This window comes from Camelus dromedarius, chromosome 5, assembly GCF_036321535.1.
Source record: "Camelus dromedarius isolate mCamDro1 chromosome 5, mCamDro1.pat, whole genome shotgun sequence".
In the NCBI taxonomy this organism is placed as follows: domain Eukaryota; kingdom Metazoa; phylum Chordata; class Mammalia; order Artiodactyla; family Camelidae; genus Camelus; species Camelus dromedarius.
This window is the reverse complement of record NC_087440.1, coordinates 54,917,599-54,940,697: the sequence shown is the minus strand read 5'-3', so window position 1 is coordinate 54,940,697 and position 23,099 is coordinate 54,917,599. Positions and strand designations below refer to the sequence as shown.

At 39.4% G+C, this 23,099-nt stretch overlaps 1 protein-coding gene across 1 annotated transcript; it reads right to left on the bottom strand.

The window, feature by feature from the left end:
* Positions 1-9,994: 9,994 nt before the first annotated feature.
* On the bottom strand, positions 9,995-22,809 carry MAPK1IP1L (mitogen-activated protein kinase 1 interacting protein 1 like). Its single transcript, XM_010982952.3, has 4 exons — positions 22,650-22,809; positions 16,637-16,658; positions 15,303-16,010; positions 9,995-14,297 (listed from the first exon to the last, which is right to left on the bottom strand). The coding sequence occupies exons 2-4, from the start codon at positions 16,652-16,654 to the stop codon at positions 14,286-14,288; spliced, it is 738 nt and encodes a 245-aa protein (XP_010981254.1). The 5' UTR covers positions 16,655-16,658; positions 22,650-22,809; the 3' UTR covers positions 9,995-14,285.
* Positions 22,810-23,099: the final 290 nt, after the last annotated feature.

Genomic DNA, 23,099 nt, shown 5'->3' with positions numbered 1-23,099 from the left:
CTGATTCTGGACATTTCATATGAATGGAATCATATTCATTGTGGTCCTTTGTGACTGGCTCCTTTGACTTAGCATGTTTTTAAGGTTCATCTCTATTATAGCATATTTCATTCCTCTTTATGGCTGAATAATATTCTACAGAATGGATATAACACATTTTGTTAATCCATTCATCAGCTGATGGACATTTGGGTTGTTTTTACTTTTTGGCTATTATAAATAATGCTGCTATGAACATTTGTGTACAAGTGTTTGTGTGGACATATGTTTTCATATCTCTTGAGTATATACCTAGGATTGGAATTACTGGATCATATGGAAACTCTATGTTTAAACTTTTAAGAAATTGGCAGTTTGTTTTCACAAGTGGCGGTCCCTTTATGGGAAGGTTTCAATTTCTTTTAGATAGTGCTATTTAGATTATTTATTTCTTCTCTAATGAGCATTGATAGTTTATGTCTTCCAAGGAATTTGTCCCTTTCATTTAAGTTGTTGAATTTATTGGCATTAAATTGTGAATATTTCCTTATTCTTCTTTTAGTATCTGCAGAATATGTAGTAATGTCGTCTCTCTCATTCCTGATATTGGCAATTATGTTTTCTTTCTTTTTTCCTGATCAATCTGGCCTAGGTTTATTAATGTTATTAACTAGGTTAGCTAATTTTAAAAATATTTGTGTGTGTCACTGTCATGTGGAAAATCACCTTTATCCAATAGCAGCCTCCAACTACACTACTAGGCAAACTATCACAGAGTTCCTGGAATATAAAGGCTCATACACCAAACTGAAATGCTTGGATCACAAAAGTTATTAAGTCAATGTAAAACACACTGTGAGAAACAAGGAGGGGAAATGGCTAAGTTAGACAGGACAGGGAACAAATGGTATTGATAGGACCATGCTGCTGAAATCCTAGGGGATGCAATGTTCATATGACTTCTATTTTTCTCTTTCTCTGCTGTCTCAACTCTCCCTGCTGACAATGCAAATATGAAAACTAGAGTTGAGGTTTAAGCACGGGGATCCTATGTTAGTGATACCTACTTGCTCTGTCAGAGAGATGCAATTAGCCACAGTAGTAGCTTATCAGATAGTCTGTTGAACAGTCATGGAGGGCACGTGGAGTCAGACTAGGTATCGCTAGTGGGTGGCTGCATTAAGGACTCATGAATATTGACATTTAATGTATCATTGAGTATTTATTGCCCAGGTGCCCTTCATGTGTGTTCATTACCTCATGTACTCTTAGTTCTTCTAGCCCTTCTCATCAATGTTTAACCCACACATGTTCTTTACTGATCTTTACTTGATGTCTGTTTTGCTCATCCATTTCTTTTCTTCTACAGAATTGAATATAATGAGACTGTACATCAAATGTACTAAACCCTCCCCCTCTGTTATTCCTTTATCACTATGTGACACACTCACCTGCTTTGCACATGGTACCCATTGAATAAATGTTAAATAAAAAATAAGCAGTACCTTCATGTAGTCTTGTGGTAGAAACATAGTTATTCAAAGAGTTCCTGCAGTTCAATACACGTGGGAACTATTGGGTTTCTTTACCATAGGAGTTGTTAGTGCCTTAATGCACTAATGTGGGGGTACCTTTCCATGAGTGACAGCACATTTAGTGTTCCCAAACTTACTAATCCATGGAACTCTTTACTCAAGGTGCATATCTAGCAATTACTGTTCTATAGAACATGTCTTGGGAGATTCTGCCTGGGGGCTTGCTCCGTGCAAGGCCTTAAAGAGGGCTGGGGAATGTAGATGTTTCCTATAGCAGCCACAGACTAAGCAGCTGGTTTGAAATTCCCATGTGTACCTTACGAGGTATAGGCATTCAGCTTTTCAGGGTTAGAAATCTATGGTAAGAAGCAAGAAACAGGAACTCCAGTTACTCAGGTATGAGCTGACCAAATTATTTAGTCAAGGATTTCTCTAATTTCTCCTTTGTAATTGATCCAGGGATGGCGCCCCATCCCCCAGTCAGCACAGTGCTGACAATGATTCTTCCACTGATGGCTTTTAGAATGCTGCATAGTAAGGCACTTTGAAAGAGAATAAGATTGTAAAAAGAAGACTTCCCCTTCCACCAGGCTGGGAAAATATGACTAATGAGACCTCAGAGAACCCAGATCGGTATGTAAACGATTTCCCTGATATGGCTACCCTAAAGGGTCAACGAATTCTAAAGACTTGAAACTAAGTTTACTGGAGCCTCTGCATTTGTCAGTGGGAAGACGCTACCTTAATCTAGTAGACAAAATGGGAAAAGAAGTAGAGCTGATCACAGGTCTTCCCCCCTATTGTGTGTGTTCCGTTTCACATCCTCTGCCTTAATGCCATCAACATGGAGACAGCTATCTCCACTCCTGGCCCCCTGCCTTCCTGCACACGAAGATTGCCTCCTCGCCCATCTTAGATTCTCTTCCTGGCACCCTTCTCCCAGTTTGTCTCCTGCCTAAATCCTGCTTATCCTTCAGATTGCAGCTCAAATATCGTTTCCTCTGCGAGCTTCAGTAGGTCATGCTTTTCTCCCTCTCACTTATCACAAGTGTAATTAATATTATTTAATGATTGTCCCTTCCACTAGCTTGTGAGCTGCATTTTTGACTAGTGCACTACTGCCAGCACATGGCAGAGTCAGTGGTTAATAAAAATACCAGTTGGATGACTAAAACAATCTAGGTGTTGATATATTTTTGCTCATTTAAGTTAGGGCTGTTCTATTTTCCTTGTTGGCCTTAGGTCAAAGTCCTCAATTCGCTTTATCCAAGACTCAAATCCTCCCATACTCATTCCAGGAAATGTCTCTCTTATCTATTCCCTGATCAGAGTAGTAGTTGGTCTCGCTGTGTACAGGCTGAAGTCTCTCACATACTCTGGAGCAAAGGAGCCTTGGAAAAGCAGGGCTCTCCATTTAAAAATGAGTTCCTAGTGGCCTGAGACTCTGTAATGAATAGCTCATGTGTACTCCCGAAACCCAGCAAGAAGGAATGGTGTAGTTGTGGGCAGCAGTGAAGCAAGTTGTGTTCCTAGGCAGGCTGCTGGGAATAATTCATGGAAAGCTGTTCCAGGGTGGGGCCCGCTGTTCTTTGGAATGTTGGGAACACAGCCTCCTCAGAGGTAGGACAGTTACACTCGACCTGCGTCAATGAGTTCCTCCCCAGATTGCTTGCCCCCTCTCATCCCTCCCCAAAACTCACTCACATACCCGTGCCTGGGGCTTGTGAGTTCCTTAGCCCACCCCAAAGTCAGCTGCTTTCAAAGTATGGGTGTGATGAGAAAAATATGGCCAGGGCAAAGGAGCTGGAGGTGAGGCCAGTCTCCCTCTTGCATTCACTCTCTGTGAGACAGGACGTTTTCCAAAGGGCCAGATACTTTGGAGCACTAGTGGAGACCTGCATTGTCAAGAGGAGTGATCGTGACCCTGCACTCACAGAGCTGAATTTTACCCCTGGACTCAATGGGATAATGTGATTAATGCTCTGAGGAGAAGGCAGTGCTCAAATCATGGCAGCTGTTTAACTACCAGGGACTCTCTGGATATTCTCAGAGTCTTCTGTGCCTCCTGCATCCATAACACTGCACTGTGTTGGTGTCGTGATATCATGTATACATACACACTGTATGCGGAGAGAGCTGATGGCTACTCTGAAGCTTTATTAAGTTACACAGTCTTATATAGCAAAGAAGAACGACAGGGGAAATGGTTAACAGGCAGTGTCTGGCTGAAGGTCAGAAGACCCTTTATGTTTTGGTAAATCATGTTCGTGTTGGCACCAGCGAGCCTTACAGCTTATCAGGGCAGAACGTATGAGAAACGGCTGCTTCACAACATTCTTCTTGGACTCAGGCAGCTGTGCCTGTCTTAGGTTGCCCCCCTCTGGGGATCTTACCCGTTTGTGGCTAACCAGCCTTCTCACCTCTGAGGAGTCTGCAGCTTTTTATAACTTGTTTACCATTCCAGCCCAAGGCTCATTCCTTTGTTCCCACAGTCGGGGGCCTACACACTGGATGAAACCGGTCTGGTCAGTTTTCTCTTGCCTCTACTAGACTCCCTTGTAGCCCCAACATCTAGAAAAATCTCTTCCAGATCCCATGTGAAGTTCACATTGGTTGAGTGATTATGATGTCAAGAGCTAAGTGTTTTATCTAGATTATCTCATGTAACGCTGAAAACCTTATGGAGTTAGGAATTATCATTATCTACATTTTATAGCTGAAGAAATGGAGGCACTGGGAGTTTAAGGAACCCACCCAATGTGATACATCTAGTAAGCAGTATACATAGCTGGTCAGGCCCCAGACCAGTGCTCCTTACCACTGTACCGCACTGCTTCATCCTCACTCCGATTATGTTTTCCTCATTTTTCTCCATTTACCCTAACGTCACCATGGAGCATACCATCCCGCACATCTGTGTATGTGTGTGTAGGGGGGGTATACCTATGCTACGATTCCCTTTGTACTAGCCTAATGCAGTGCCTCATATAACTGAGTGCTTCATAACCGCCTCTCCACTTGTCTAGTGCTGGGTTTGGGCACCGGATATGCTCTTTCACAACATACCTCTTGGTGCCATTGTCAGCCGGGACACTAGACGACTGGACCACTGGGCAGACCCTTTGGGCTTTTGCGTTCTTAATGACAACCGCCTGTTTCCTGAAGCAGTTGAGAGTTTCAGTTATTAGCACAAAGGAAGAGCTCTGACTCTGGGCGCGGAAGGCCCCACGCTGCTGTGACACGTCTCAGGAATCAGTCACGCTGAAGTCTCGTCGACCTTTCTCAAAGAGAGTCTGGGTGAAACTGGGATTTCCTTTCAATGTTAGGTGCTCAGGCCCCATATGCTTTTTAAAACAACATGTAAATTGTACATACAAAAGGGTATTACATATCTTTGGAGTTAAATAAATAGGATGATTACTCATGCATAGCCATCACCCCACTCAACAAAACCTTGTCAGACTCTCAAGTTCTCCCTGTACCCCTCCGCATTTGCATCCTTCTTCCAACCCTCCCCCGGGTAATGCTAATATGCTTTTCATTACACAAAGAGTATGACTTGTTTGAGAGCAATAATTCTCTGATAAATAAGTCAGATGTGATTCCAAGTACTTTGCTATGAAAGGTGCTAGCAGCAAACAGATATTCAAACTTGGAGAGTTTTGAGGTTTCGCTTTCTATCCAAACTGATGTTTTCAGTGAGCTGTTTCCAATTCTAACTTCAAGCACTGCAGCATAACAGTGTGCTGAGAACAGATGTGTCACTATATTGTGGTCACTGCACAGTATGAATTTTTGCCATAGCTGGGGACATGTAGGTTTACAGCATAGGCTGTCGGAAGGCTCAGCTCAGTGGCTACTGCCAAGGGGAAGAGCAGGATTCAAACTGCAGGAGGGAAGTGGGCGGAGGACCCGGAGACGTCAGCACCAAAGAAAAATGGTTTCCTGCAACCGCAACAACTCTGCCTGTCAGAGAACGCGTGAGAACCTGTTTGTGGGAGACGTCCTACCACCAGCCTGATAGCCTAGTGTGACAACCCCTGAGGCACTGAATCCTTACAGGGGAGCCACAAGTTGCAAAAAGTTAAGAACTATGACTTCAGCCAGCAGATATTTCTGAAATGGTTTAACAAGTTTTCAACATTTCCTGCCACGAATGTACCTTATGAAATAATAATTTCACTGTTTCCTCCTCTCCACCATTACTGTGAATAAGAAACACTCATGTCAGCCCAGGGTTGGAGGAAATGAAATGCAATTCTACCACAGGTTTGGTAATGTTTGTACGCAGCAGCTAAAAGTCCCCCCCAAATTGGACATAATTTTCAGTGCTACTCAGTTTGTGAGAGGATTAGGTTAGGAAAAAAACTGGGAGCTTTAAGGGAAATTGCTTTCAGAACAAGAAAAAAAAAAAAGATACATTTGAGGCTCTGAGGCAGAAACCCTTGGAGAGACGCCCAGAAAAGTAAGAAACCTTATTCCCATCTCTCGTTTTCTATCTAGCTTCTCTAAAAAAAAAAAAAAAAAGGCATGGCTTCCTGTTCTAGGACTAGAATGTGCTCTTTTAGAGACAACGTAGCTGCAATTAAGTGACTCGGTATTTTTCTTCACCTCTATGAGATGCAGTGTGACACCCTAAATAATATAGGTAAATCAGAGATTAATTCTATGCCAAAACATGTTTTTTAAGTTCTTTTTAATCTCAGGAAACAAACACAGAATATCTTCACTTGCATTCTTTTTTAGTATAGCTATGATAATTATATAATTTGTCTTTAAAACCGGGACACTTTTGAGAATGGAAGGAGGATGTATTAATAATTACACTTGAATGACATAAACCAGAGTTGTCCCAGGCCAACTGGCAAGTATGACCATCTACAGTGCATCCTTTGTATTCAATAAATATATGATCACATTGTGTAACTTTTAGCCTTCAAGTTTGACAATCTTTTGTTTTAAAAGCATTAACACAGATACCATACATTAGATGTGTAATCTTTCAGTTATGCTAATACAACAAATACGACCCTTTGGCTGGAGGGAAGAATGTACCATTTTTTCCCTCATGATGCTTTAGGTACTTTGAGCATTATTATGTTAAGGTAAATGAGCACCGGAAGCTAGTCAGTTGCACTAAATCATACTTCAGAGCTGAGCTCAAAGCTAAAAACTCTGCCCCCAAGTCCCCAGCTATTGTATTGCTCACTGAACCATGAACAGCTGCATTCTAGAATTTGATCAGACTTCTATTATGAACTCATGAGAGAGACTTATTACCACCTTTCAGATAAGAAGTCTTGTGAAGTTTGTAAAGAGGCTCCTAGTTCACGTTAATCCTCTTTATCCCACTTCTATAAAAGGCCGAAGTAGGAGTCCCGATCATTAGTCATGTAGTCTGGTCTTTTTTTTGTGAAGATTCCTTTGACATTTAAGAGGGGATCCAGGTATTCATTAAGTTTAGTATTTGGGATTTTTCTGTGTTGCAGTAACTAAGCAACAGTTAAGATGTTTTAACTTAGCATGTCCTGTATTGGCAAGTTTAAAAAAAGAACTGTCAAGCTGTACTTGGCAGAACCTCCTTAGGACTCTCCCACCCTCTGTACAGTTCCTGTACATCTTGGCTGCTCATCTACTAGTAACAGAGACCTCTTTTATCTCAGCTACGCTGACAGACTTGTCCAAGCCTTTCTGACTGCAGGGCAGCCAGGCAGCCAGTGTCTTCAATGATCAGTAGGACTGAAATGAGTGGTTTAATCCTAACTTTTATAAACAAGTCTCACACCTATATCTTAAACCTACTCTTAACTGCTACACCTTTATCAATGAGTATTATTTGCCTTTGTTTATGAAAATAACAACTCTCTTAAAAGTTAGCAGTTTTAAGAATTGTGCTTATTCACCAAACTGTAAGGATATGCATTTCAAACACGAACACTAGCTTTTTAAAGTGAATATCCAATGAAACTCATTCAGTGACATAAGCTATGTGACAGCTCTGTTACATAACATTCAAGAAACATTAGATTTGACTTTCCAGGTATACAATTTTGGAAGTAGAACTACAGCACTAAGGCAACCATGGCAGGCACACGTAAGGTGAAGAACCTGTTCCTAGGAAAGCTCGGCAGTGTTAAGTGGAACAAAGCAAAAGCGGACATTGGTCACACCCAGGAGTCTTATCTCAGTTCCATAACATTCAAGCTAGGTGATCTCTACCTCTTAGCCTTAGTTTCATCATCTATAAAATAGGGATTAAGAACTGTCCTTAGAAATTTGTTGTTGAGGCTTAACTGGGACTGTGCGTGTAAACTGTCAACTAGACTTATTTCTGTCTCCTAGATTGTATGTATGTATCTCAAAAGGAGGGGTGTTAAGAATTCAGTGAGCTCAAGTATGTAGGTAGACACAGCAGCTATCATTACTAGCTCCTGGGAAATGAAGCTGGATGAAGTAGGACAACACATAAAGCTCAGTTTAACCTGGACTCATCATCTATAAAGTTAACCAGTTGACTGTTACGAGTTTTCCCATAGTTTTGGAACCTAGTCAGTGGCATCTTAAGGGGACAAGGACAAATCAGGGTGTCTTGTGGAAGAGAACAAAGGTCTAGACTGGTAATCAAGGAATTGCACACAGAGGGTACTGGATGCCTGAGCAAAATGTAATCTAGTGGACAAACCCTAAGTCTTGATGTTCGAAGAGCTGGTGCCATCATGTAGTACAACCTTGGGAATTTATTTAACCTCTTTTAAAGATTTCCTATCCCTAAAAAAGTCTGTCTTTTTAGACTACCTACCTATCTTTAAGGAATGCTAGTCTAAAGGACCATTTAAAACATGAAGCCTAACACTAAACAAGACACAGCAAAAACTTAAAATGTTAAATAATCCTCTTTTCTTGTGTGACACGAACACTTTAAGCATAACTTAGAATTCTAAATGGATGGAGATTGTTATACTTTGTGAATCTGATTATGAGTTTAGCAAACCTCAACTAGGAGACGTGGTCATCTACAATAGTTTTTAAAATTTAAAAGCAGCAAAACTTTTTGTCCGTCCCCCCCAAACAACTTATCTCTAAGTGCTATGAACCGAATTGTCACCCACCACCTCCCAATCCATGTTTATGTCCTAACTTGCAATGCGATATTTGGAGATGGGGCCTTTATGATGGCATTAGGGTCCTTACAAGAAGAGACAACAGAGAGCTTGGTTTTTCTCTCTCCACGTGTGAGGAAACAGCGTTGGCCTTCTGAAAGCCAGGAAGAGCCCTCATCAGGGAACTGAACTGGCTAGCACCTTGACCATGGACTTCCTAGCCTCCAGAACCGTAATGATGTCTGTTTGTTTAAGCCACCCAGTCTGTGGTATTTTGTCATGGCAGCCCAAACTGACTAATATAGTAAGTAAAGCATACAGTGGAAGAGTGAAACTGCTCTAGAGAAAGCGGGGAGCAGAGAGGAACTAAGCTGAACCTGCTGTCTTCTCTTCCCTGGAACCCAGAGAACTGCAAAATATAGTATGAAGATAAATTGCTTAATGCATCAACATAAAAACATGCCCCCATGAGAATAATGTTCAAATGTTATAGGAACAAATCTACGATGGCCCAAATTCTCTTCTGGTATTAGAATTCTATTGCATTGTTTTATCTAAAATAAGTGAGCTGATAGGATTCTATTTTGCTTTAGAAATCTGTTGCAGAAGGATTGGTGCTAAGTTTTAATATGGTAAAAAAAATAAATAAATAAAAGAACCTGCTTGTATCAGGTACCCAAGGAAGAATGTGTTTGTCAAAGGAATGTCATTTCACGATGGGGGAAAAAAACTCCAGCCCTGCTCCAGAGTGATCTTATATTTACTACCTATTTCACAGCTCTGCATTAGGTGGGTACTTTTAGGAGATATAAAACAAGACATCAAGTACCACTTAAAAATTTTTAGTTGCATTTTGTCCACCTGAAAGGCAAAAAGCAGAAATCTTCTTCAGAAGTGGCATATACCATAAATTATTCACTCAGTTATAGTCCCACTCAAACGAGGTTTCAAGAAAGGCTACCAAAACCCTGTGGAAAGGAAATGGCAAATATACACCAAGTTTAACATGACCTTCACTACAGACATAGCAATTATCTTTCATAAAAGAAAGCGGGGATGATGGCAGCAGGGGCAGATAAAGGAGGTTCGTAACTGTGTATACAGATAACCTGGTTACAAAGAGCAGCCTAGCCTTGAAGGAAGAAGAGGAAATCCTCACAACGGACAGTACGTTGTGAAAGATGGTTTGTGGAGGAGCGCCTGTTCCCAGGCAGTCTATTTAAATGCCTTAGTGAATGCAGGTCACACACACAGGGGCGTCTAAGGCTCTTTTTCTTTCTTTCTTTATGACAAGAATTTGCAGTTAACAAATTAGGTGCTGGACTTGCTCTGGGAAGCCCAGAATTGGGCCTAAAGATTAAAATAAATGGAAAAACTGAAACCATGAAAATACAATTTTAAAAAAAAGTTTTCAGGTGTAATACACAAAAGCAAACAAGTTTATCTTAAAAAATATCAAGTATCATATCCATAGACTATTCCTAGTTATAATTACGTCTTAAAGCAACATTGTCTTTGTTTACAAATACAGCAGCAGGTGATAAAACCTAACATCTCAAACAGATTGCTTACAGTTCATAATACAAACAAATGTATATGTCTCAAATCACATTTTAGGCAGTTTAACTTAAAATGCATAGACAATTACATACATTAAATTTGTCATTATTAAGTCAATGAAAAAAACCACAATATTAGGAAAAAGTTACAAAAAAAAACCTTTACAGAGCACACATAAGAAGTCAAGTTTACTTAATGGCAACAAATCGGTATCTGCTAATCAGTGACACGCAGTGAAAGTGCCTTTAACCAGGGGAAAAGTGAAGAGGAAAAACATCCCATTAACTTTCGCACGCTTTGCACTGAAAAACACTACAGTCCTGAAAAGCATTTTCTCACTTTAAAAAAAGGTATATATCATAGCTCTTTAAATGCCCAAAGGCTGGTCTATAATTTCCACCAGCAGCAATACTAAAATGTTTGCCTAGGTAAACTAATAATGAGTGTACTAATGAGTTCTGTAATGCAACCCCTAGGCTGTAAGCCCCTGGACAGGCACTCTTTGTCAGCTCTATCTCTGGCATCTGGCAAAGCACCTGCGTCATGGACATTTAAGTGTCTGCTGAATGAATGCAGTTTTCAGATGTTTTCTATAGCCAGAAGCTTGCATGGCATTTCTTTAATACTGATTATTTTGTTGGCAATTTTTGTTTTACTTGGCAGAATTCTGAAAATAGAAAGAATAGTGTCTGTCTTCAATACTAAATATTGCTTGTATTAAGATTATAGTCTCCCCTGAAAGCCACCCACCACTTTCTATGCATAGTACAGTGTATCAGTGTGATTCATATGAATTAAGCATTATGCTTTCAAAAACTTGAACACTTGAAGGTCTTAGGTTTAATTTCCAAGGTTTATAAAGCAGGCATTTTATAAATCTAGCCCTAGATTATTCAGGGTGAGGAAGACACTGGCACTAATCATTAAGAAGTGTAGGCAACCGACTGATATGCAAACTAGGCACAGTATTTTAATTGAGACTTTGATCTACACAGTTTCAAAAGCTGTACATCTGAGTACAATAGGTAGCACTAATTATCTGTGAGGTAAAAATACCAGGGGTAAAACTGACTTCTTTCCTGGAAAATATTCCAATATCTCACTGTAGTGGTGTGACAGACCAAGGCCCAAAACTTACCCCTTTTCTTCTCTGTCCTTTTATTATTCTCTACTGAAAGCAATAAACAGTAAAACTGACAAAGGAAGGTGGCCCTTGGGTAATTAAATTATTGTCTCTTCCCAAATAATCAATGTATTACTTCACAGAAAACAGGCTTTAAGAGTCAGAGCTGTACACAGCCATCTTCAAAAGCACGAAAAGTGTCGCGTCAAACCCAGTACAGACAAGCCAAGGCATTGTAAGCTCTCCTCTAAGGAGCCTTGATTCTTGAGGACTGAGTATGTAAATGAGGCCCTAAGGTCTATTTAAAAATCTTTTGCTGTCATTTTTAGGTTCAACATTTCAAAACCTAAGATTCTAACTTCAAAAACAATATTCCTCAACACATCTCAACTATCTCCATCAAATTTATCTTAAAATTCTTGCTCTGAAAGTCCAAATGCCAGCATATTCCATACTTCATGTTCCCTTGAGACCAAACATACTAATAAGCAGTTTCTTCCACAAACCAATCTCAGCCTAGCAAGACTTGTTTTAAAAGCAACATTATTCCCTTGTAAAGACAAAAAACCTTCTTAGATGCTTTCCCCCATTCCTCCCTTGAAACAACTTCTGCTTTTCTTAACTCTACCCTGAACCTAAAAATACTTTTTGCCCCAGAGTGCCCAAGAGAATTGAGATGTCCCTCCTCCAAGTTAAGAAATGATGCTTGAAAGAATTAGAAAGAATGTAATAGCAAATTCTATTCCTTTGGTTTCCAATCTTGAAAAGAAAAGAAAAAATTTCCGAAACACCAGTTGGAAAATCCTCGAAAAGCAAAGCTTAAAAATGGCAGTATCGTCTAGGGCTCACTGGGCTATGTGGGCTGCCAGCAAAGTTAATATACTTACAGGGGGTAGTAATTTCAAATCTTGTCTTCACGGTCCTTCAAATCCTTTAGCAAAAGATTTTCTCCGATAATAAATGGATTTCACGATGACAGATTCCCAAACTTGCTACCTTGTCTTCTTTTAGTTAAACATTATTCTCTCTAGCGTTAAATACCTTTAGGTAAAGCTAGAGTTGTCAATTTATCCCAATGTAGGACAACCAAAATAACCAGAAGGAGAGGTATCTTTGCTGCCATCTTACTTTTCCTATCATCTTATCCCTCCAGAGTTAGATGACATTATGATACTGATTGACAATTTAAGCCATGTCACTTTCTAAGGCTACTGGCCTAGTAAACTGAAGGCTACATTGTCAACACAGATTCCAAGTGTGCTACAGATAGCTGGCACTTGTCCCTCCAAAGAAGTGAAAGAAGAAAGATTGTGCCATTCTGAAAGAGCTGTCTAACATTCCCCAGTCTGAAAATACCCAAACAAATCAGTTTCAATTCCAAAAGCTTGAATCTATCAGCACTTAAAAGGGAGGCCTAAACACCGAATGTTCCTCTCAAAGGTGACAATCTTGCTTTCTTAAAAGGAGGTAGCTATCAAACCATTAAACTGGCAGCATTTGGCATTCTCGACATTTTAACTACAAGAGAAACTACCAAATATTTTATTTCTAAGCAAAAATAAGCTCTAGCATAAATCTTTCCTATACTGGTCAAGAAATGCACAATACATTTTAGTAAGCCAGTGGATACATTCAAAGTTTCAAAATGTTATTTGACGAATAACATGGTCAGTTCTATACCAAATCTAAAAAATCTGATTTAAAGGTGCCAAAAAGTAAACAACTTTTTCTAGGCAACACAGTCATATTGCTTTAAACTCAACTGCAGAGATCTACTTTATTATTATTCTCACTGTTAGAGCTAAAGGATAATTTTTAAGGACGGCACTCATTCTTCTATTTACCTATCAACAAATACAGAACTGAACTGTTGGCCATAAACACTTTACAAACAGATCCAGGAAACTATGTAAGAGACAAAGACAACTTAACCAGACTGAAAGACACATACATATTTTGATCACACTTATACAAAGAGAACTATCATGTCTGTCTGACTAAGGTTCTCTAAACCTAATTTCTTTGTTTGTGATAGACCCCTTGAGTGTGCCAGTTTTCCATATCAGGGAGGAATTAAGGGATGTGCGCCTTCTAAAGAACAGAAGGAGAGGGGGCTACAGGAAGGGTGTTTTGTGGGAATGCAAATTACTTGTCTATGAAGCAACTCCCAGGGTCTCCTCTAGGAGAGAATGTTTCCTTCCTTGAGCTCTTCCCAAAGCCAATATGGACATCTCATGATTCTAAAGCAATACAAAGAGATCCCCAATTCCCTAAGAATATAATTTACATACATGTTGGCCTGCATTAAAAAGATAAAAGTTAGTTTCCATAAATGGCAGATTTTAGAGCTGTATGACCCATCTGGCTAATAAAAAAACAAGTAAGATGGAACTCAAAATAAAGGGAAAGTTTTTCTAAAAGCTCAAGGATAAAAATGAACACTGCCTGGTTAATGAGCTCAACATCCGACAATAATTATGAAGTTTTATGTATATCCAAACTAAAACCTCAAGAGGACCAGGTTTATTTATCCTATTGATAGAGCAGCTCAAGATGTTGAGAGGCATCATTTGTTTAAATTATGACAATGTGATTATTTTCAAAGTGTGTTTATTTAGGGGAAGAAGTGATTATGTGTTTAGTTTCATAATTTAAACAAATCGAAAATTTGTTTTAAACAAATTGTATCAAATTATAAAAAAAATTTTAAACAAATTGTATTCAATATACTTAATCACTTTAACTTTCCATAAAAACCGAATAAAAATCACATTTGAATGATTTACTTTTACATTTTTATCTGATTGTATCCATCAGATGTACTAAACATCCAAGTACAAGAGGCAGATATCTTCTGAGAGGTGCAAGAGTTGTTCTTTCATGAATGCCCTCTAAGAATAGTGAAACAGCAATTTTTATATATGCATTCATGTGCATATATATATGTACTTCAAAAAGCAAAGCGTCATCTCTTCATCCATTGTTAACTTAATGGTAAGACTGCAATAGAAAAAAGAAAAAGTAAACTTCTAGATTTTGTAAATGGAGTTTATTAACTCCTTGCTGTGGCTTAAAATAAAGTTACTGTTTAATAAAACCAAAGAGCAAATCATCTCACATATTTTGGCATACAATTCACAAAAATATTTTTTTGAGAGTATATAGCAAGAAGTTACACTAATGAAAGGAAGTTTTAGGGACACTTTATTAAAATTTTTTTATTTACAATTGAGGTGGATGTTTGATTAATCTAGCTGAAGATCTGATTAGTATTTTGTTAAGAATAAATAGATTTTTTCCCCCAAGGAGACCTGACTCTGCGTTTGGATACTGACTTGGCCCAGTTCATAGGAAAACAGGGTGCTTTTCTATTTGGTCACATGTTCAAGACTGGGTCCTCAACTAAGATGTCAACCCTACTCCAGCTTGGCTGATATGTAAAACATACAGCATTACATAGAGCTGGCAATGTAGGAGAGCAGTATAATCTTGAGCTCAATTCTGCTAAGGATCTAAACAAATCCTTGGATGAGAAACACTATGGATAGCTGCATGAAAGATGGGTAACGTTATATATTCACTGGCCTGGATTCTCTAATCTACCTCTATATCTAGCCAGACTGGCAGAGATTACTTTTACTGAACTGTGTGTGCTTTGGCGTGATGCTATAAAACATTACTGAGAAATGTTAAAAAAAAAAAAAAAAAAAAGGTTCAATTAAACACATCTCTGAGTTTACTTCAAGGATGCTATTGAGGACACTGCTTACTACATTACAAAGTCTTTAGAAAATTTTTCTATTTTTAGTGCCAGGAATACTTAACTTGTGCTTTCATCCTTTTAAATGCTTTACCTGAAGTTTGGAATTTACTCTTACTTTATACACACACCTTTCTAAAAAAAGGTTTAAAAACTTCCCAATCTTCCAACCCAAACTGGAGACAATCTTTTAGTTGTGCTTATGGGACTATTAGTGCATGTTAAATAACAAATTAAACACTCACATGGGGGCCACCAGGCATCGGTGGAGCACCAGAAGGTCCTGAAGGCACTTGAAAAGGATTATTGGGAGTGGGATAGAGTCCTGGTGTGGGATATGATCCTGCAGGGGCAGGATATGGTGCTGGTGGTCCCCAGGCTCCTGGTGGAACAGTGCCCCATGGAACAGGTGGTGCTGCCCCTGGTGCTTGGGGAGGAGGAGGAGCAGGATATGGCCCCGGAGATGGATATGGCATATTGGGGGCAGGATACTGCCCTCCCATTCCTGGTCCCCAAGGTCCAGAAGACATGGATCCCCATGGACCTAAAGGACCAGCTGCAGCTGGATCTGTGGGTGCACCATATGGTCTCGGAAGCTCTGGAAAGGGCATATTTGGTGTAGGATATGGCCCTGTGGGGCCAGGGCCTGGCACAGCTGGGGCTGGATAAGGACCACCAGGTGGGGGGCATGATGGTCCAGAAGGAGGAAAGGGTGCCGGGGGTCCTGGAGGTGGTCCGGTGGGAGGCACAGAGGGATACATTCCTGTTGGTGCTGGTCCAAAAGGCACAGTGGAGGGTGTCGCACTCGGTGGGAGTCCAGATGGCACAGCAGGTGGAGCACTTGGGTTATTCCAAGGGTTGGACCCTGGCCAGCCCTGAGGAGGCTGGCCAGGTTTAGTATTGCTCACAGAAGAGGTTTTGGCAGGGGAGTGTTCAGGTAGTGCATCTGCCAACTAGAATAAAAAACAGGCACGTCTTATTGATCTTATTTAGGGATAAGTCATGCCAAACATGATTATATACCCATAAAGGACAGTAAGCTATAGCATCAGGAATTCTTCAAAAGCCAAGCTGTTCAGTTTAAAAACAATTCATTTAATATAAAATTTGAGGAGTTACCTTGAATATCAACTTCACAAAGCAAATTTCTCAGAGAAGCTCAAGTTTTCTAAATAAAACTGATCAACATAGTGTGATGTGAATCCTGGCTTTATGTCAAACAAGTTACATACCTTCTCTGAGCTTCAGTTTCATTTTCAAAAAACCAAAAACAAAAAAAACCACAATAGTTTAGGGTTAACCTGCAGCTTAAACAAGGTAACTCATGAAATGTTCTTAACACAATGTCTGGTATATAATTTTCAATAAATGTTGGCTATTATTAACACTATCAGAACTAACAATTTAAAATGAATTTTCAAACGTATTACATCTAAGTAAATTTTGGCAAATCATCTATCAAATGGCAAAAAAAAAAAAAAAAAATCCAAGAAATCACAAAAAGCATCTCTTTTTATTTAAGACTTATGGCCCACAGTTAGGACCAAAATACTTAAGAAGGATAAATGCATCAACTTACCGAAAATTCATCAGACATTTTCCTGAAAAAGAAAGAAAAGAAAAAATATTTTAAAACCAATGTTTCCCATTTCTTATATATTCTTTAAGGAACTTTCTATGCATACATTATTTTTACTTAAATGGAATCTTAATCATTTATATAATGTGTTTTTCTTTATAGAGGAAAATTTTCCATAATAGTTCATACAGCTCTATAAATCATCCCTTTTTACTAGCTACACATCATATAAAAGTAATCTGTAATTTAGTTTACACCTCTCCATCTGGTAGCAGTTTAGGTTGTTCACATTTTTGACTTGTTTTAAACAATGACACAGTGAACATCTCTGAACACATATCTTTGTGAATCTATCACCAGGGAAAGATACTACAAATGAAACTTACAGGCAATGGTTAAGGCCATCTAAAATCCATCTCAAAAAGGCATACCAATTTGCACTGTCTACCTTTTAAAAATTCTTCTTCACCACTTGATATTATGAAGTTTATTAATCATTTTCAATTATGATAGGCTAAAAATTGGCACCTTATTGTTTTAACTTACATTTCTTTAAGTGGAAATTAGAGCATTATTTAGATTTAATACCCCATTTATATTTCTTTTTCTATGAATATGCTCATGTCCTTGGACCACTTTTGTCAATTTTAAACACTGAAGAATAATTAACACTCGATGAAATGCATAGTTTAGTGGTCAGGTCAACAAGCTCTGACAGTTGTATATGCCCCTGTAACCATCCAAGATATGGAACATTTCCCTAACTCGGTAAGGTTTACTCATGCTAGTTTTCAGTCAATTCCTCTTCCCACTTAGCAATCACTTTCTTAGTTTTTGCTTGTTCCTTGATTTCATATAAATAGAATAAAACAGTATGTACTCTTTTTTGCCTTTGATCATTTTACTAATTAGTAGTACATTTTTTTAATGCTTTACAAACATTAAGGAAATTCACTGTCATATATGAGACAAAAAACTCACCTATGTTTTCCATTGTATTTATATAGTTTAACTTTAAAATCTGTTCTTTCATACTGAATAATCTTTCTTCCCCAACTGACTTGACAAGCTACCTTTAACACATTTCACAGCTGCTACTGACAACAAATACTACTGAATATAATATACCATAGAACAGGCCCCATGCTAAGTGCTTTAGGTGTATAATCTCATTTAATAGATGCAGATTCTATCACCACCCCCAGTTTATAGCTGGAGGAAAGGAAGCTTAGCAAGTTAACTTGTTTCAGGTCACAGAGCTAGTGACAAGCAGAGATTCAAACCCAGGTACAGTCTGACTCCAGAGACAAGGCTCTTAAACACCAGGCCATAGAGCCTCCACCATTTCCCACAGGTATTGTGAACTCTATTCTCTTCCACTGATCCACACTAGAACATTCCATCTCACTAAGGCAGCTTTATATTTTTAATAAATTGTATGATCTATTACTACTGCTTTTTCAGATTTTCCTGAAAATTCTTACGCTTATTTTTTCCACTTTTTTTTTTTTTTAATCTGTTGGTGTTCTGGTTTAAACTGCATTAAATTTACAGGTTAACTTAGTGGACATTTGATATATTTAAAATATAAAATCTTCTCATTCAGGAACAAGGTATGTCTTTCTAGTTCCCATCATTGTCATTTACTATCACTCAATCATTTTTAAAAATCAAGTCTCCTACACATTTTTTGAGAGTTAGATTTTTAACTGGTAAACATTTTGTTGTGGTTGTAAATTGGCTCTTCCATTATATTTTCTAACTGGTTGTTCATATATGGCAAAAGCCCTTTAAATTTTAGTGTATTACTTTTATAAGCAGTGGTATTACTGAATTATTTTATTCCTGAAAGTCTCTTAGTTGATTCTCTAGAATCTGCAGGTAAAGAATTATGCCATCAGCAAAAAATAATTTTACCTTTTCTTTCCACTATTTACACCTCTTTTTTCTTTTGTATAAGCTAGAACTTAAACAACAATGAAAGGTTAAATAGTGGTAGTGAACACAGTAGTCTCTTCCCAACTCTCCTGGCAATGCTTCTAATGTTTAAGTACCATTCTCATTTTTAGTTTGAGACTTAAAAAAATTACATTAAGGAAGTTTCTGTTTATGCCTAGGTTGCTAGATTTATTTATTATTTTGTTAGTTGAAAAAAATAACACTGAACTTCAGAAGATTTTTTTGGCATCTAATGAGTTGATCTCATAGTTTTTCTCCTTTGACCCACCAATACACAATAGTTATATATATACTGCTCAATACTGAGTCATCCTTGCATTGACAGAGTTTTATTAAGTATGACTTGGTCATCATGAGGAATGATAAAAGAAAATGGACACGAAGCCTACTAAGTACAACAGCTATAATCTTGCTTTTAATTTGTAATATTAAAAAAACACATCGTGAACGTACAGTAAACACAATTACCCATTCATTCCCATGTTAAGGTTTGTTTTATAATAAAAAGTCACATCACACAATAGTAAATTCTTAGGACTAACACCTGAAGAAAGTTCATCAGTGCAAGACAGGTTTAAAGTCTACATAAGACTAACATCCTTTTCAAACCGGGGGAGCCTTAACGAAACAGAAAATGGTTCTGTATCAAAGTCCACATAGTTCTGGAGCAGAAACCTCACAAAGCAAGCAACCCATTCAACTTCATATGGTTCTACAGTTTAGGTTTTCAGAATTACCCTTCCCCTCTTATTAGTTTTTGAAAAACATGATAAAGTTAACCAATAAATGTAAGTTATTCCACTAGTTAGTAATATTAAACTGATTCACACAACTCTGGCTTTCAGAAATTTAAATTCAAAATCAAACCCTGGAAGATAGAGGAATTAATAATGCCCTGACCAAAGGAATTAGAAATAGGTCACTTCCTGTTCTGCAGCACCACAGAGTAAAGTGACTGGCTCTCCATGCCTAGAATAAACAGTGTTCATGTTAACTGGAGACATTCCAATTTACTCTTTGGGGAATACTTTCATCATAAAAAGGCAAAAAATAGAGTTGGACATCAGTATTCCAATATGAGACAAAGTAGAATGTAAAAAACCCCTATATTTTCTTTAAAAAAAATATTCCAAAACATATGGATTATGCTCATTATTAATTAAGATGAGGCCAGTATAACCTTGAACTAACAACAACAAAAAGTTGATCAAAAAAGATTTTCATTTTTCTTTTTGGAATAACCTGAAGCTATTACTTTCAAAACTTTCCAGTAACAATTTATGGCAGAATCTACATATCATCTGAAAAATAATCACTGTTTTTTTCTAAGGAGCAAGAGGAGTAATTTTAAAATAGAGCACAAAATTTCTTATGACATGCACTAGAACAGTAAAACATTTCTGTAATGCCTATTATGACCTTTAGAGTAAAAAAGGTAATTCAATCAGGGGGAGGTTTAAAAAAGTTGAACTCCAAAAATTACTAGTGACTATTGGACAAGGAGTATTTCAAAGGGCCATCAAATTGTGGAGGAGTCATTAACAGTATGGGGCCACAGAGTTATGAAACCTGGACATCAATCCTTTTGTCTGAATCTTTTGACAAAAAGCCAGCTTTTCCACCAGAGACCATTTTCTCATCAGCAAAACAGTTATAATTTCTGATTACTTCACAGAAAATTAAAATATTTAATAATCTATAAAGTGTTGTAAACAAGAAAGTTACTTATTAAGAGTCACTAAGGGAAATGAGGATTTCTGCACTGATTTGCTTAGTAAGAGGCAGGGAGAATAATGAACTGTACTGAAAATATAAATTTTGAATTGCATACATGATAGTTTTTCATATTGGCTTTTATCAGATATACTCTATCTTATATTTGAGCAATTCAAGAAATAAGGGATTTGCCAGTTTTTGAACATTTTAAAGTACTTTAAAACATGATATAAAAGTAATTTTTTTAACAACCTCATGCCAGCCATATTTTCTACAACGAGGTACTCACTGCAACATATGTACCAGGAACTGTGTTGAGCCTTAGGGAAATGAATGGTGTTACAAGGAATAACTGCTTAAGGCTCTTGACAGTCTGGCGGAGAACTACCATTTAAACAATAACATTACTGGAGTAAGCACAGGGCGCTATGGGAGTATCTTGAAGAGTTCCTAAAGGAATCAAGGAAGAGAGGAGGAGGGAGGAATCCTTGCAGTCTGGAAGAACAATAAAGAGAGAGCTGGGAGTAGGGGATGGTGGGACAGCCCTAGCCAAAGGAGCACAGTCTGTGCAAAAGCTGAGAGGGAGGCAAGAGAAAATCTGGGGAGTGTAAGCAGTTCAGACTGGCTGGAATATAGGAAGGGGAAGAAAGTTTGAAGACCAGGATTTGAATGTCATGGAGTCAGCTCATCTAAATGAACCGATTTCCTGAACTATGAAGAATGGGCCAGTAATGTGAGAGACTAAATGGAACTGGCAAATCAAGTGCTAATAGTGAAAGTGCTCCGGAAATAGATATATTGTTTTGTCTTCGTAGGCATATGGGCCTACTGCCTTACTGTAGGTATGACTAGCTAACACTGTAGCTCTTCACTGGGTGGCTCTGGACAAACCCAACTCTCCAAACCTCAGAGGTGAAAGTAGACAAGAATAGTACCCACCTTACAGATTCGCTGTGAGACTTATATAATAAATCTCTTAGCATTGTATGCAACATAGCAAAAATAAACGTTATCTTTTACAGTCACTATTATAGTTCCAGAAACCTCTATCTGCAGTTCTCAATTCAGAAACCTCTGAAAAAGAAATGCTCCCAAGTTTGGCATAAATCTTACTCGGTGGCAAAACCTGACCTGAGGTTATTTTTAGTTTCCATTAATTCCTACCTGTCGCTGCACAAATATTAATAATGTTGGATTAAGGGATGCTGCCCTGATTCTGCCGGTGTGTTTTCTCATCTATGCATCTTATTGTCCTCCTAAAATCTAAACGTAAAATCCAAAGATTTCTAAATTCCAAAACAGAGATCCCAAGGATTTCGGTTAAGGCGTCGGGCTGCGGGGCTCTGTACCTCCTGGAGAAAGGAAAAGAACATTCCAGGATACACAACTCAAAAGTTTCTGAGATAAACTAGATTTGAATAAGAGCTTCACAAACCAGCAGCAAGAAAAATTTCTATTCTTCCTACCCAGTGAACACTCCTGAGCAAAGACCTTAGGAAAATTTTCCAAAGGCCACCTTCGACTGTAATTAAGGTTCGTTTTCAAAACAGGCCCTTACAACCACGAGGTGTACGAGTGCGTATTTTTTTAGTACCAATGCGTATTTTTTTAGTACCAATGCAATAAAAAAAATTCTTATGGTCGGGTAAGTATGGTTCAATGCTTTAACATTAATATCTTTATCTATTGAAAACACTACTCTCGGTTTTCAAAAGAAAATGGTCCAGCTACTTGTGAGCCACCAAAGGCTCATAAATCCTGAAGGGAGTATTACAGAACTCAGCACTTTCCACAGTTTGTCATAGCAACTCCTCTAGAAAGTAATGACCAGAACGTTGTCACATTGAGAATAATCTTACAGAAGCGTCAAACACGACTCCAAGAATGTCTGCAAGTCTCTCTCTCCCTTTCATTAGAAATTAATGAATGGGGGAGGGGGTCAGAGCCGAAGGGCGCGAGGCCCGGCGCCCTTTAGGGCCAAACGAACAAAAGGAGTCCAGGATTAACCGGAGCGAACCGGCCTCCGAGCGGGTCGCGCGCGCCTGCCGGGAAGGGGTGGGGGAGGGGCCGGGCCCGTTCCGCGCCCCGCCCCTCAACTAGGCCTGACGTCCAACGCCGAGAGACCCGTCGGGCGCGACGTCACCCGCCTCCGAGGCCTTCTCCATAGGGGGCGACCGGGCGGGCAGCGGGCTGCCGAGAGGAAGACGACGGGGAGAAGCCCTTAGCCCCCGGTGTCCAAAGAGGCGACTGCGGGCACCTCCGTTACCGAGCCCGCCTCCCGCCTGGGCGTGCTCGCTCACTGCCCTCCACGACCCCGCTAGTGCCGAAGCAGCCTCACCCGGCAAGATTCGAGTCCGCAGCAAGGTCTAAAAGCGGCGATGGGTCCGAGGGAACCAGGTGCTGAAGAACCGAACGCAGCCTGACTGACGGCAGCGGCAGGGGCGGCACCAACACCAGGAGCAGCACCAGCACCAGCAGCGCGCGGCTCGTCCTGGCGCCGGAACAGGAAGTGCGGTGCTCGGAGCGCGCCGCCTCCGCCCGCGCTCCGCCTCCCCTCTGGTCGGGCCGCGCCGCGCGCGCCCCCAGCAGGGCCCTGGTGGCGCGGCTGCTCCTTGCTCTCGCCCCGGAGTGACTGCCGTTTCCCGGTGGGCGAGAAAGCTCCCCGGTTTTCCGGAGTTCTGAGCTTCTGGAGGAAACGCCAGTAACGGGTGACGTTCTAAACAGCCTGGCAGAAATTGCTCACTTGACTCCTGTAGGGTTTTGGGTTCCCCATATTCATGGTCTTGAG